At 40.4% G+C, this 15,807-nt stretch overlaps 1 protein-coding gene across 4 annotated transcripts; it reads right to left on the bottom strand.

The window, feature by feature from the left end:
• Positions 1 to 2,302: 2,302 nt before the first annotated feature.
• LOC141387228 (spondin-1) lies at positions 2,303 to 15,039 on the bottom strand. Of its 4 annotated transcripts, XM_073956580.1 has the most exons (8): positions 14,944 to 15,022; positions 14,694 to 14,859; positions 7,985 to 8,234; positions 7,318 to 7,910; positions 7,008 to 7,262; positions 6,779 to 6,950; positions 3,569 to 3,918; positions 2,303 to 3,494 (listed from the first exon to the last, which is right to left on the bottom strand). In XM_073956580.1, exons 3-8 carry the CDS (start codon positions 8,166 to 8,168, stop codon positions 2,403 to 2,405), a joined length of 2,646 nt encoding a protein of 881 aa, XP_073812681.1. In that variant the 5' UTR covers positions 8,169 to 8,234; positions 14,694 to 14,859; positions 14,944 to 15,022; the 3' UTR covers positions 2,303 to 2,402. The 4 variants fall into 4 exon arrangements, with proteins under 4 accessions (XP_073812681.1, XP_073812679.1, XP_073812680.1 ...); XM_073956578.1 differs by lacking the exon at positions 14,694 to 14,859 and having other exon boundaries at positions 14,944 to 15,039; XM_073956579.1 differs by lacking the exon at positions 14,694 to 14,859 and having other exon boundaries at positions 14,940 to 15,038.
• Between the last annotated feature and the right edge of the window lie 768 nt (positions 15,040 to 15,807).

Below are 15,807 nucleotides of genomic sequence, written 5' to 3'. Positions count from 1 at the left end.
AGGCCTTTAAGGCCTGCGTACATAAGCTGCCTTGCCTGATTGCCTTGCTTATTGCTTCATTTCTGACATAATAAAAATAAAAGAATAAAGAAGGCCGAGGAAATTTCGAACTTGGTTGCCCTTTTCTTTTTTATTCTTTTATCAGAAGTAAGCAAGGTAAGCAGGCAAGGCAGCTTATGTACGCAGGTCTTTAAGGCCTTTAAGGCCTGCGTACATAAGCTGCCTTGCCTGATTGCCTTGCTTATTGCTTACATAATAAAAATAAAAGAATAAAGAAGGCCGAGCAAATTTCGAACTGGGTTGCCCTTTTCTTTTTTATTCTTTTATCAGAAGCAAGCAAGGTAAGCAGGCAAGGCAGCTTATGTACTCACCCCTTTAGTCCTCCCCAGTATCAGAAATAGCTATCAAGTTGCCGATCATCAGCATGGATTCCCTAAGCAGCACAGCGCGACAACTGCGCTGCACGCCATTACCACAGATATTTGCCAAGGACTCAACTAGAGAAGGCCGTGCAATAGAACAGTGATGATGGCGCTTGACTTATCAAAAGCCTTTGATACAGTCAGGCACTCCACGCTGTTTGAGGACATTGAGCAGACAACCCTCCGGTCAAGCTTGAAACGTTGGATAGTCAATAATATGTGTGGACGCCAGTCGTACGTGGAATTCAGGAACAAGAAGTCCAAACCCCCTAGAGTGAAACAGGGAGTTCCCCAAGTTGGGGTGATATCTCCGGAACTGTTTAACCTCTACCTCTTCTGTATTCCGCATCCTCCAGACGGCATCGAGATCGTAACGTATGCGGATGATTGCACGATCCTGGCGTCGGGTACCAATCCTGATGACATCTGTGAGAGACTGAACAACTATTTAACCGATCTTACCACCTTTTTCCATTCGAGGAATATGCAGATTTCCGCCACAAAATCAACAGCCACTCTGTTCACCACATGGACAGCGCAGTTTGGAAGAGAATTGAATGTCGTGGTAGACGGTAGCAGAATTCCGACCACAAACTGCCCCAAAATTTTAGGGGTCACATTCGACACTACTTTCACGTCGTGCGCGCACGCCACAGCTATCTGCGACAAACTGAAAAGGAGGAACAAGGTCCTCAAGTCCCTAGCCGGCAGCACTTGGGGTGCAGATAAAGAAACCTTGTTGACCACATATAACGCGATAGGTCGGTCTGTGGTAAGGTATGCGGCGCCAGTCTGGTCCCCGAGATTATTATTCAAACTTGCCAGAATACCGCCCTGAGAACAGCAACAGGGTGCCTCCTCAAATCTTCAGTGGACCATCTACATAAGGAGGCAAAGATTCTTCCAGTAAAGCAACACAATGAGATGCTTTCGTTGCAGTACCTGTTTGGATGTTACCGTGTGAGCCATCTCAATCACCATCTTGTGGGTACGCCCGGCACATACAGGCAGATCAGGAAGGATATCCATGCTCTAGAGGGAGAGGTCCAACGATACAGGAGAGAACCCCTAGATCAACAAGCATATCGAGCAGGTTTAAATAGTATTCACACGGATGCAGTTGCCAAGGCCTTAAGCAATTATAGTGTGAATAAAGTCCTCGAAATACATCCCCCATCTCTTGCAGCTGATTAGCGGAAATCGACCGCGCAGTGCAAGACATCTGCCCAGTATGTGGCATGGGCCCGCACGACACAAAACACCTTTTCAACTGCCCAGCCAAACCTACTCATCTAACTCCAGTGGATCTGTGGTCACATCCCATCGAAGCAGCCACTTTCCTGGAACTGGAGATAGACCCAGAGCCAGATTGAACAGAAGAACGAACATACAAACATAATAACAAACACTGTTACAACAACAACAAACAAGGAAGCTTAACCTTCTTTATGAGGATTTATTTGACATTTGCGCTATGGAATTGACATTTGAGACCCAGTGGATTTATTAAATTCGGTTAAGTGCAAACGGGGTAGAAAGGCCCTTAAAGATCACCAAAATAGACGACTATAGATCGCTACTATAGACAACCTAATGATCACCTCTATAGGCGAGATAAAGATCTCTCTAGCGAAAGATTGTCACTATAGGCGAGCGAAATATCGCCTCTATCGGCAACTAAAGATCACCTTAATATGTGAGCGTATAATTTTTGAATCTTTTTGAAATCTTCTCGTTATTCAATTTTCTCCACTCTTTAAGCCGAACGTCACACAGTGGTTTCGTGAAACAAAGTGTGGAGAACTCGATCTAAGTACACCTAAATTAACGCAGTTTTTTCAGGAAACCACCTGTGACCTTCGACAAAGAAAAAAACATTGTTTTTTAAATTTTAACTAAAATTTATTTGAAGATGCATATGCAATAATAAATAAAACCATTATAATGCCCTATATAAGATTTCTATACTTCACATACAAATCATTCCTCGTTATTATTCAGCGGACATGGTAACATTTTACACTTCTCAACAATGACACGATCTTTACACTTATAACTCATTTCAATGTTGAGCAGAGTGCGGGTCCGTTGACGAAATGAGTTGTCACCGCATGTGGCGGTGCACGGTGTCCACACTGACCATTCCGAATAGCGGCATTCATCTTTCTCCTCTATCTGCACTGGTTCCGGTCTCACATGGCTGTGATGGCGTCGTCGTTCATCATTGCTCTGCGGTACATAACCTCCCACCGAGTAGATATCATCACAACGCTGATAACATTTTTCAATCTTCACCAAATGTTTGGGACATGGCTTGCCACCATATTTGGGCGAACGTAAAACTTTACGTGTTTTTATTTGTGCACCCTCACCACAGGTCACATTGCAGGCATGGCTCATCCAATTACTCACCACACAATCGATGGGATCTGCTTGGATATTTTCCTGCTGCAATTCCATCTTTTTGCGTGGCATACGACAGGTCTCTTCACATTCCTCTTTGGATTTGTATTTGTTACGATTTCGATCACATTTATCCGTCCAAAAGATGGCACACTGATCGGACATGTGATCATAATACCAATAATTGGCCACATCACTGTCGCGACAGTGACTGGGTTTCAGAACTTCATAGCACTGAGGCGGTACAATGGCGTCACAGTTCAGGGTATTGCAGGTCACCACTTCACGGCGTTTTATGTGGCGACAGGGATCGACTGAAGGATCTCGATTGGGATTCCGCACTCCATATACCTCATCTTTGTTCCAAACAACCCGTTGTCGCTCACTGGTACCCTTGCCACCACACGGACCCAGGCATGGTGAAAAGTCTGACCAATGTGAGACACCACATTCGGGTGGTATATAATCGTCCAATTGATGGCTATAACTTTCCAGATCTCGATAACGAATATTATCATCAATGTTGCCAAACAGCGATCTGGTACCATCAACTTCATTGTCCTCAGCATCGCCACCACCATTCTCGCCGGTATCATCATCGCCAATGTCACCACCACAATTCGATGCATGACAAGGCCGCCTTTCTTCCAATTTCAAACGTAATATGGGCTGAGAGGAAGAATAAAAACAATAGACATACAAATATTAAAGGTTATTATCCAAAGTAATATCCCACTGCATACCTGACACTTCTTTTTAGCTCCCCGGGACAGGTAACGTCTTCTCCTAGTTTCAAATCCCTTGCCACATGATGCCGAACATGATGACCACTCACCAAAATCAGAAACTGCACATTCCGGCATATCGGATGCTGGGGCATATACCGTTTCTTCAACATCTGCATTTTCCGATTCACACTGACGTCCCATACATGATTGTTCCTCACGCAAACTTGTGCGACATCGTAACCTTTGTGCTGCAGCTGGATTTTTAAATTCTCTTGTACGATACTGAGTGCCGTGGCCACATTTGGCTGAACATTCATCCCAGGCGGACCAATGATGGGTGGCACATTCGATGGGTTCATTTTCAGCTGCAAAGAAAGAGAACTTTGAATGAAACGCAGTTAAGGACAGCTTCCACTGGACAGATTTGTTATATCCAGCTATGACTGTAGGAAACTATTTGAATTGACCCCCACGCAAACAGAAAACAGCATTTACGAGCTCAAAATGCAGCTCTTGAAAAACAAGTTGGCATAAACGAAGCAGAAAATACAGGTCTGAAGGCCTACATACATAAGCTGCCTTGCCTGCTTGCTTCTGATAAAAGAATAAAAAAGAAGGCCGAGCAAATTTCCAACTGTGTTGCCCTTTTCTTTTTATTCTTTTATCAGAAGCAAGCAAGGTAAGCAGGCGAGGCAGCTTATGTACTCAGGGCTTTATAGGCCTGGGTACATAAGCTGCCTCGCCTGGTTGTCTTGCTTTCCTGCTTCATTTCTGACATAACAAAAATAAAAGAATAAAGAAGAAAAGGGCAACCTAGATCGAAATTGGCTCGGCCTTAGCCTGGTTGAATAGAAGTTTCCAAAGGTAGACTTTAATTCAGCCTGGCTGAATAGTAGTTTCCACAGGTAAACTTCAATTCAGTCTGGCTGAATAGAAGTTTCCACAGGTAAACTTCAATTCAGCCTGGCTGAATAGTAGTTTCCACAGGTAAACTTCAATTCAGCCTGGCTGAATAGTAGTTTCCACAGGTAAACATCAATTCAGCCTGGCTGAATAGAAGTTTCCACAGGTAAACTTCAATTCAGCCTGGCTGAATAGAAGTTTCCACAGGTAAACTTCAATTCAGCCTGGCTGAATAGAAGTTTCCACAGGTAAACTTCAATTCAGCCTGGCTGAATAGAAGTTTCCACAGGTAAACTTCAATTCAGCCTGGCTGAATAGAAGTTTCCACAGGTAAACTTCAATTCAGCCTGGCTGAATAGAAGTTTCCACAGGTAAACTTCAATTCAGCCTGGCTGAATAGAAGTTTCCACAGGTAAACTTCAATTCAGCCTGGCTGAATAGAAGTTTCCACAGGTAAACTTCAATTCAGCCTGGCTGAATAGAAGTTTCCACAGGTAAACTTCAATTCAGCCTGGCTGAATAGAAGTTTCAACAGGTAAACTTCAATTCAGCCTGGCTGAATAGAAGTTTCCACAGGTAAACTTCAATTCAGCCTGGCTGAATAGAAGTTTCCATAGGTAAACTTCAATTCAGCCTGGCTGAATAGAAGTTTCCATAGGTAAACTTCAATTCAGCCTGGCTGAATAGAAGTTTCCATAGGTAAACTTCAATTCAGCCTGGCTGAATAGTAGTTTCCACAGGTAAACTTCAATTCAGCCTGGCTGAATAGAAGTTTCCAAAGGTAAACTTCAATTCAGCCTGGCTGAATAGAAGTTTCCATAGGTAAACTTCAATTCAGCCTGGCTGAATAGAAGTTTCCATAGGTAAACTTCAATTCAGCCTGGCTGAATAGAAGTTTCCATAGGTAAACTTCAATTCAGCCTGGCTGAATAGAAGTTTCCATAGGTAAACTTCAATTCAGCCTGGCTGAATAGAAGTTTCCATAGGTAAACTTCAATTCAGCCTGGCTGAATAGAAGTTTCCATAGGTAAACTTCAATTCAGCCTGGCTGAATAGAAGTTTCCATAGGTAAACTTCAATTCAGCCTGGCTGAATAGAAGTTTCCATAGGTAAACTTCAATTCAGCCTGGCTGAATAGAAGTTTCCATAGGTAAACTTCAATTCAGCCTGGCTGAATAGAAGTTTCCATAGGTAAACTTCAATTCAGCCTGGCTGAATAGAAGTTTCCATAGGTAAACTTCAATTCAGCCTGGCTGAATAGAAGTTTCCATAGGTAAACTTCAATTCAGCCTGGCTGAATAGAAGTTTCCATAGGTAAACTTCAATTCAGCCTGGCTGAATAGAAGTTTCCATAGGTAAACTTCAATTCAGCCTGGCTGAATAGAAGTTTCCATAGGTAAACTTCAATTCAGCCTGGAAGGTTCCATAGGTAAACTTCAATTCAGCCTGGCTGAATAGAAGTTTCCATAGGTAAACTTCAATTCAGCCTGGATGAATAGAAGTTTCCATAGGTAAACTTCAATTCCATAGATAAACTTCAATTCAGCCTGGCTGAATAGAAGTTTCCATAGGTAAACTTCAATTCAGCCTGGCTGAATAGAAGTTTCCATAGGTAAACTTCAATTCAGCCTGGCTGAATAGGTAAACTTTAATTCAACCTGGCTGAATAGAAGTTCCCATAGGTAAACTTCAATTCAGCCTGGCTGAATAGAAGTTTCCATAGGTAAACTTTAATTCAACCTGGCTGAATAGAAGTTCCCATAGGTAAACTTCAATTCAGTCTGGCTGAATAGAAGTTTCCAAAGGTAAACATCAATTCAGCCTGGCTGAATAGAAGTTTCCAAAGGTAAACTTCAATTCAGCCTGGCTGAATAGAAGTTTCCATAGGTAAACTTCAACTCAGCCTGGCTAATAGACGAGCAAAAGATTGCCTTTAGCACACACTCGCTCTAAGTCGAGCAGAAGGTCTTCCCATAGATGAATAGAATATCACCTGAACAGAAGATATCCGTTCTAAGCAAACTGAAGATCTGTAGGCGAGCAGAAGATCGCCTCTATAGTAGAAGGTCGCCTTTACAGGATAGCAGAAGATCGTATCTATAAGCCTGCAGGGAATAACCTCTTTTGGAATATCGCCTCCATAGGCGATGGTAAAATCGCCTCTCTAGGTGAGAGAAAGATCGCGAGTGGAAAAAACTATTACAGGAGATCTTTGCGGCGAGCTGAAGATTTTTCTCATTGCTTCGATTCGAGAGTACTAATAGAGAATTAGATATACACTATCCGTGTGTAGCGCATCCACCTAAACAAAAATCTACTTACATTCTGTGTTGTCGCAGGTTTTCTCGTAAAGTCTGCGGCGATTCAAATACACTGTGGCCAAAGGTTTCATGGGTGCTCCACTGGGATCATAAAATGGTGAACGTGGATCATTGGGAGAATTTGATTTTATGCGTCGAACAACATCGGGAGGGATTTGGGGTTGATCAGCAGACTAAAAATTAATTACAATTAGTAGTCACATCCAAAACCCTGTGCCTCTCCTACTTACCATATAAGAAGGACCCATATCCGTACCCACATCCCAGGGATATAAGTTATAGACTTTGGTTTCAACCCAGCTACAATTCGATAAACACAACTCCAAGCCGGATACACCAACAATCCAATCTGGTGATGGATCAATCATGGAAACAAAGGATATCAAATGGTGTTGAGAGTCCACACGAAAGACAGCATGGGTTTTGCCCGTAACATCAGGATAGGCAATGCCACGGGCCTTGATAATTGTGCGGATTTGATCGCTCTGGAAAATGCAAATATTATTTATTCTAATAAAACCATAATCACGTTGTAAATACCTTATCTTTTAGTTCTGTTTCCAAGGTCCTTGTTGAGCCATGTTCAGCAATTTCCCTTAAACCTTCACTGGCCAGTTCACCATACTGCCAAAAACGATAGTCCACGGTGTGGGAAGCCCCAATAATATCACTGAACCTTGTACGCCAACTATTTGCCGGAAAATCTTTGGGGTGGGTATGCCTCGACCATTTACCCTCAAATGTCAGCTCATATTTGGCCTCATCACAGGCACAACATGGATCCACAATTGTTGGTTGGCTGTCAATGTCATCGATTTCTTCTTCGCACAGTTTTTTCGTTAGGAAACCATCATCCATAAACCAAACATCACGATGCTGGACTACAGTGGCTCGCAGCAAAACACAACCCATACCAGTTGCAGCCGGAGCAACCCATACCACATCGACACGTTGTTTAACATTGGTGTTGGTATTTTCCACCAAATTGGCACAGCGTGGACTGAAACGAGTCTCCGCCAAATCGGCTATTTCAAAGGTGCCCACAACATCCATGGCATCTATACCGCCATTTTCAGACTCCACACCCAACATGAAGCTAATGAAAACTTGGTCATTGGAGGCCACAAGTGAAACTAAAGGAATGGGGAAAAGATTTTAGAAGACATTCCTTATTAAAGAGGGGTTTTTTAGATTTTCTTCCACTTACCATTGTATTTTTGTCCCGGTATATATGTCTGAGGATTGCCGGCAATGACCAGGGCATAGCTTTCATCTACCGGCGATTTAGCCGCCGTTGTTCCATATGGCACCCGACTACATGCCAACGCAATATTTAGTGTTGCTGATATGGAAATAGCCAACGCCAACCAATTCATTTTCACTGTCACCATATGTTGGGGAAATTTGTGTAATTGCTCAGTTCGCTTTGTTTATTTTCTGTTGAGTGTCTGCCTGACCTGAAATGAATATCGTATTTGATGGTGAATGTTGTGTTAATGACAATACAAGTTATAACGGAAATCTAATGTTTGTCAATAGCAAAGCAATTAGCGTTTTAATAAGAAAAACTTGAACATTAAACATATGTAGAACAAAAGACTCTCCGAAATGGTTCAACTACTCATTAGAAGCCTATGTATTTCTTCGGGAACTCTCCTTTCACGAAATCGTTATAAGTATGCCTGAATATAAAGGCCTGCGTACATAAGCTGCCTTGCCTGCTTACCTTGCTTACTTCTGATAAAAGAATAAAAAAGAAAAGGGCAACCCAGTTAGAAATTTCCTCGGCCTTCTTTATTCTTTTATTTTTATTATGTCAAAAATGGAGCAGGAAAGCAAGGCAATCAAGGCCTGCGTACATAAGCTGCCTTGCCTGCTTACCTTGCTTACTTCTGATAAAAGAATAAAAAAGAAAAGGGCAACCCAGTTCGAAATTTCCTCGGCCTTCTTTATTCTTTTATTTTTATTATGTCAAAAATGAAGCAGGAAAGCAAGGCAATCAGGCAGAGCAGCTTATGTACGCAGGCCTTCAGGCAGAGCAGCTTATGTACGCAGGCCTTAAGGCCAACTGTTCACTTATAGCTCATCAGCCCACCGTCAGTTCCGCAGATCTCCAACAGTTTCTCAGCTCATTATTAGTTATCTAACTTTAAATAAGTCTATGAAATTGTTACATATTATATAACTGACTCACATAAATTCACAAGCCCAACAGAACTTGTTAAGCTTATTATAAGTTTTCCAGTCCACAATAACTTCGCCAGTTCTCTGTATTTCACATGAGTATTATAGAATGACTGTACAGGAATGTTCGCGTGCAGCACCACCGTTTGATTCACTTAAAGTTACGTACACAGACACTAATGTCGTTACACATGTTCTTGGACTGCGATTAATAGCTTTGTGTAACGGCTGGATCAAGCTGATACTAACTAACCCCTACATACGTTACTGGATGGTGTACTTCGGAAAGTGCTCTGAAAATTGCGACCACTTCCAATAAATGGTCTGCTCCTTTACTTATGAAAATGGTAAAACTGGCAAAAGTAGCAAAAGTTGTAAATTGCTCCCATATGAATTGTATGGTGTCTGAAGTCAAGGAACGCTTTTCGAGTAAAAAGTGGTAAAATTTGAAGATTCTTACATCTTGTCTTTAAAGTCCATTTTTGTTATACCTTACTTTAAGAAAAGTAGGTAATAAAGTTAACATTACCAGAGATTTATTATTACATCTACCATTTGAAATAAATGTTACATTTTGTAAAAATATGACAATATCAAGCAAAAAGACTGTACACATCAAATTTACTCAAATCTGATTGGTTGGATGTGCTTTCAAATTTTTCTAAACCTAATTTTAATTTATCTGACACTTATTATTAAAGGAAACATGTAAAAACAAAAAACGGGTTATCTGTCCGATACCGGCCAAAATTTAACTACAGAAAGGATGTAATAATGGGCCATAAGCTTAGCAGCTCACATTTGATTCACTATAAAGGCCTCGGTACATAAGAAGCTTGGTTGTTTAGCTTAATTCGCAGGCAGGCATATTCGTATATAAATAAAGGCCTCGTCACATAAGAGGATTTCTGTCTGGCTGAAGTCACCGGTTGGCATATTTGGTAAATGAACAAAAGGAAAATGGTAACATATGGTAACTATGTTATCATTTTCCTTTTGTTCATTTACGAATATGCCAACCGATGATGCTTACTTAACAAGCCATGCCGCTTATGTGACGAGGCCGTAAAGGCCTACGTATATAAGCTGCCTCGCATGCTTCTGATAAAAGAATAAAAAAGAAAAGGGCAACCCAGTTCGAAATTTGCTCGGCCTCCTTTATTCTTTTATTTTTATTATGTCAAAAATGAAGCAGGAAAGCAAGGCAACCAGGCAAAGCAGCTTATGGTACGCAGCCCTTAATGGACTCGACACATAAGAAACGTGGCATTCTTGCTTTACCCCCTGTTTTTGTAAAATTTTTTATTCTTCTCACACGAATTGTCAATTTTTGTAAATCGATTTACTCGCTTTAGCGCAAATGTAGAGCGCTGATTTTTAAATGAGGAATTCTTAACGATACATGGAACGGGTATACGAAAAATTAGATATGTATGCCTTCTGGGTGCTGAGCTATGGATGCCTAAATTATTACGAATATAGACGAACGAACAAAAATAAGTTACAAAAACAGGGGGTAAGTCATGTCGGGTAAATGACTAAAGACCAAGTTCGACCTAATAAAAAGATTTCAGAATCACATTTGAATTACGTCGAACTTGGTCATTAGTCATTTAGCAGATATGACTTAAGCAAGAATGCCATGCTTCTTATGTGTCGAGGCCTTAAAGGACTGTCAAAGTCATTTTCGAACAATGTTACTCTTGGCCTTTTTATTCTTGTACAAATATGCCATCATACGAAGCTGACGAAACATGCCAAGCTCTACCGAGGCCTTAAGGTGTGAACAGAATTAAATACGCCGCTTTTTTTCACGCTCAGTTTCATGTCAAAGATTAAAGGCCAAGTACTACCTAATTCATTTGAAATAGGTAGTACTTGGCCTTTAAGGCCTGCGTACATAAGCTGCTGTGCCTGATTGCCTTGCTTTCATGCTTCATTTCTGACATAATAAAAATAAAAGAATAAAGAAGGCCGAGCAAATTTCGAACTGGGTTGCCCTTTTCTTTTTTATTCTTTTATCAGAAGCAAGCAAGGTAAGCAGGCAAGGCAGCTTATGTACTCACCCCTTGATTGCCTTGCTTTCCTGCTTCATTTTTGACATAATAAAAATAAAAGAATAAAGAAGGCCGACGAAATTTCGAACTTTCTTTTTTATTCTTTTATCAGAAGTAAGCAAGGTAAGCAGGCAAGGCAGCTTAGTCTTTTACATGAAACTGAGCGTGATAAAGCGGCGAATTTCAATGTGTTTCTACCTTTAAAATTCTTGAGCCTATTTTGAACTAGATTGTTCTTTAGCGCAGCATTAGTTCACATGCTTACTATTAGATCTCAATAATTCATCATATTCTCTAGTAGTTTGCCAACTCAAGAGCAGTTCCTTTGTAGTTTATTGTAGTTCTCTTGCTCAGTAGTATTTTGACAGGTCACTAGTAGTTCGCCAAATCAACGCGGTAGTTTGTCTCCACAAAAGTAGTTCCCCAGATTTATAGTTCTCCTGCTAACTAGAAATTCATCTGCTTACTAGTAGTTCGCCTGTTCATTAACAATCCAATAGTAGTTTGCCTTCTTAGAAGTAGTTCCTTATCTCAGAAGTAGTTCGTCAGATCACCAGTAGTTCGCCGAATTACCAGTAGTTTACCACCTCAATAGTAGTTCGCCGTTTCACTTGTAGTTCTTCTGCTCACAAGTAGTTTTTTATGCTTACTGGTTGTACGCCAGCGCTCATGTAGTTCGCCAGGACTCCAGTAGTTCGCCTGTGCACAAGTAGTTCGGTGACTTAAAATTATTTTGCCATTTCGCTAGTACTTACTTAACCTTATCACTAGTAGTTCGCAGGTTCATTATTAGTACACCAGCTCACTAACTGCATCCAGTTCACTAGTAGTTCGCCGTCGCACCATTAGTTCGCCAGATCATCAGTAGTTCGCCAGAACAACAGTAGCTTGCCACCATAATAGTAGTTCGCTACTTTAATAGTAGTTTTCCTGCTCACTAAAAGTTCGTTTGCTAACTAGTAGTTCGAGATTTTCCGAAGTAGTTCTGAGAAGTAGTTCGCCATATCATCAGTAGTTTGTCACCTCTATAGTTCTTCTCCAGTTCACTTCAAGTTCTCGGTCTCACCAGTAGTTTGCCAGCTTACTGGTAGTACACCAGCACTCTTGTATTCCGCTTGAGCTCTAGAAGTCCAAAAGCTCACTAAGTAGTTTGCAATCTCATAATTACTTCGGCAGTTCGCTAGATTACCACGAATTTGCCGCTCACTAGTAGTTCACTAGTAATTTATCAGCTTATTATTAGTACAACAGTAGTGGGATTCTGTAACTCATTTTTGCTGTTATCAATAATTGTCGGTAAAATTAAAATGCTTATAATTTCGATAATTAACGAAATTTTTCGGTAAGTTAACGATGAATAAAAAGTAGTCGCTAGCCTCTACCGACACAAACAGTGAAGCCAACTTTTCTTTATGTTTTTAGTCATAATTTTGCGATTTAATTTGACCGATTTTTGTCGGTAACAGCAAAAATGAATTACAGAATCCCACTACAGCTCAATAATAGTCGCCATTTAACTAGTAGGATGCCAGTTTTATTGTACTTCTCTTGTTCACTAATAGTTCGGCAAAGTAGTTTGTCACCTCAATAGTAGTTTGCCAGTTTACTTGTTGTTTTCTTACTCACTAGTAGTTCGACATCTCTCTAGTAATTTTGTAGATCACCAATAGTTAGCCAGATCACAGTAATTTGTCACTTCAATAGTAGTTTGCCACTTCAATAGTAGTTCGCCAGCTTAATTGTAATTCACCTGCTCGCTAGAAGTTCACTAGTAGTTCGCCAGTTCACTATTAGTTCGATAGAAGTTTATCATTCCAGAAGTAGTTCACCATATCACCAGTAGTTCATCGAATAATCAGTAGTCTGTCTCCTCTATAATAGTTCCCCAGTTCACTTGTAATTCTCCAGCTCACCAGTAGTACGCCTGATCTTTTGTAGTTCGCCAAAAGCTCACTAGTTGTTTGCCAGCTCACTATTTGTTCGGCAGTTCACTAGTTGTTCCCAGTTCACGCGTATTTCGGTAGATTAGTCCTTGGTCACACTAGAGTGTTTCATTGAAACAATTTCATGAAAACAAGGACTCCTAGGTCGAGTTCAACAGTAGAGTGATATGATGAAGTTACTGTAGTGGGGAACTCGATCTATAAACACCTAAAAGTTTCAATGAAACCACTCTAGTGTGACCTTCGACTTACTAGTAGTTTGCTGCTATAGTAGTAGTTCACCAATGCACTAGTAGTTCACCAATTCAATAGTAATTCACTAGCTCACTAGTAGTTCGTTAGTAATCCCCAGTTCACTAATAGTTAGCCAGCTTTCTTGCAGATCATCGGATCAATAGTAGTTTACACCAATAATAGTAGTTCGTCACTTCAATTGTAGGTCTCCTGCTTACTAGTAGTTCGCCTACTCTGTAGTATTTCGGTAGTTCACCTGTAGTTTGCTTTTTTGCAGATCACCGGATCAACAGTAGTTTACACCAACAATAGTAGTTCGTCACTTTAATTGTAGGTCTCCTGCTTACTAGTAGTTCGCCTACTCTGTAGTATTTCGGCAGTTCACCTGTAGTTTGTCACTTCAGTAGTAATTCGCCAGTTTTATTGTAGTACTCCTGCTCACTAGTAGCATGCCAGCTCTCTAGTGGTTTGTTAGATCACTAGTAGTTCTCCTGCTCCCTTGTATTTACCTAGGTAAACAGTAGTTCGAAAGCTGACTTCCGCTTTGTATTCGTGCATGAAACTAGGAGTTCTAAGGTCGAGTTGCATACTAGAGTAATTTTATGGAATTGCAGTAGTGGGGAACTCGATTTAAGAACCTCTAGTTTAATGCACGAATACAAAGCAACTGACGTTTCGGAAGTCACCCAAGTTTTTACTCAAGAAATTTTTCTTATCACCAAGTCCCAATTTACATTAGGCGAGATTACTTGCGGCAATTGTCAGTTTGATGGAGAGAGAGGTGAGGCATATGGTAACCCTTTGCCTCTCAATGCCCTCTCTCACCTACAAACTGGCAATTGCCGCAAGTAAACTCGCCTAATGTAAATTGGGACTAATAGTTCGCCAGCTTATAAGTAGTTTTCTAGATAACTAATAGTTCGTCAAGAGACTGATAGTTTGCCAATTTATTGATAGGTCGCCGAGTAGCTTGTAGTTCACCGCCTTACCAGCAGTTCCACGGCTCACTAGTAGGTAACACTAGTAGTTCTTTAACTTCACAAATTCAAAATAAGTTTCTCACGTTGTCGTAAGTTAACCTTCTCACTATTAGTTCACTGGCCCACTGTGCATTTTCTAGCACCCAAAAAGTCCGGAATAAATTCCGTAGTTCTCCAGTTTGTCTTGTTTTTGATAGTTTCACTTACTATAACTTGAACAAGTCACTTAAACACGGCTTTCTAGCAGTTTACCGGTTCAATATTTGTTTCCAACTGGCTATAGAAATTCTTATAAATCACTACAAATCACTTATACGGAACAATTAATCCAAAGTGCCAGTTAAATAATCTCAGGCTCAAAACAAAAAAGTATAAACAAATTTAGTTGTAAATAAAAGAGAAAACGTCACTCACAGCTAGCTGTTGCTAAGGGCCCCCCTGCAATGCAGGCCCGGTCCCCATTTCGATTATCTTTATAGATTAGAAAAATTTTTTTTATTTCTATTTCAATTACTCACTTCTATGGATTCTGGAAATTGTGAAATTATGAAAATTCCAATAATTATTGCGTCTTTTCACTCGCTGTTGCTATTTTTATTCGCGCCTAACTGTCGATCAGTTCCCAATTTAGAAATACTAAAGCCACTGTCAGAGGAGATGCTTCAATTCATTTGAATTTAAATTCTTTTCGTTACAATTGAATTAATTAATATTAATAATTTTGTATCAAATTCACCCTCCGGTAAATACACACTCAGACAGACTCACTTGATGATGTTGATTGTTGTTCGTTTTAGGTTGGGATGCGCGTTTCTATGTTGGATCCTCAATAGTTAATGGTCAACTGAAAGTGCAATGCATTTTCTGCTCATTGGAGATGAATGAATGAATTTTGAAATGTAAGTAGGTAATGATTGTCTGCCAGTCTCCCAGTCAGTCCGTACGTCGTTTGTGTTTGCGTCTGTTGTTTGACAGTTTGAGCTTTCCCTTCCCAGTGATTCTCATGGGGATGTCCAGAGAGAAGAATTTTGTCGAGCACATGTTGAATGTGTGGCTTAATATTTAGGTGACAGCAGCCTTGCCAGACACCCTCTTTGGTGTTAAACGTTCGTTTCACGTTCACTGACAACAGCTTTAGTTCCGGTATTTTGTACTTTTGTTTACACTTTCATATTCACAACATGTGCCCAAACACTTTACAACTGATGCTTGGTGGCTAATGAGCTTCAAAGGCAGTGGGGAATCTATAGTAAGCTAGTGTTTTTTCTTTTTGAGCTGGAGAACCAATATTAAACTTCTGAGCCTGTAGTCAGCTGGTGAATTCATTGTGAGCATATCAATGATTCATATGCTAGTGAAATTTGTAAACTTTTGAAAAACTTATAGATGAGTTTGGCATAAAATAGTTTTTAGATTTTTTCTATCAAAGGCACATAGCATATAGCCGATTTAGACGTTTCAGTCTTAACCTATTCATCCTTATAGTACGTTTACATTTACGAAATTAAATGGATTTCAACTGTCAATTCTTTTACGTATACGTTTGATTTCATTTGACGTATAAGCAATGGAAGTGACAGTAGAAATCGAGTTGATTTCGTAGATGTAAACGTTCGCTTATATACAAAACCA

The sequence above is a fragment of the Musca autumnalis genome, unplaced genomic scaffold, assembly GCF_047663935.1.
Source record: "Musca autumnalis isolate F117 unplaced genomic scaffold, ASM4766393v1 scaffold_5, whole genome shotgun sequence".
Taxonomy (NCBI): domain Eukaryota; kingdom Metazoa; phylum Arthropoda; class Insecta; order Diptera; family Muscidae; genus Musca; species Musca autumnalis.
This window is presented reverse-complemented; position numbering and strand designations above follow the sequence as displayed.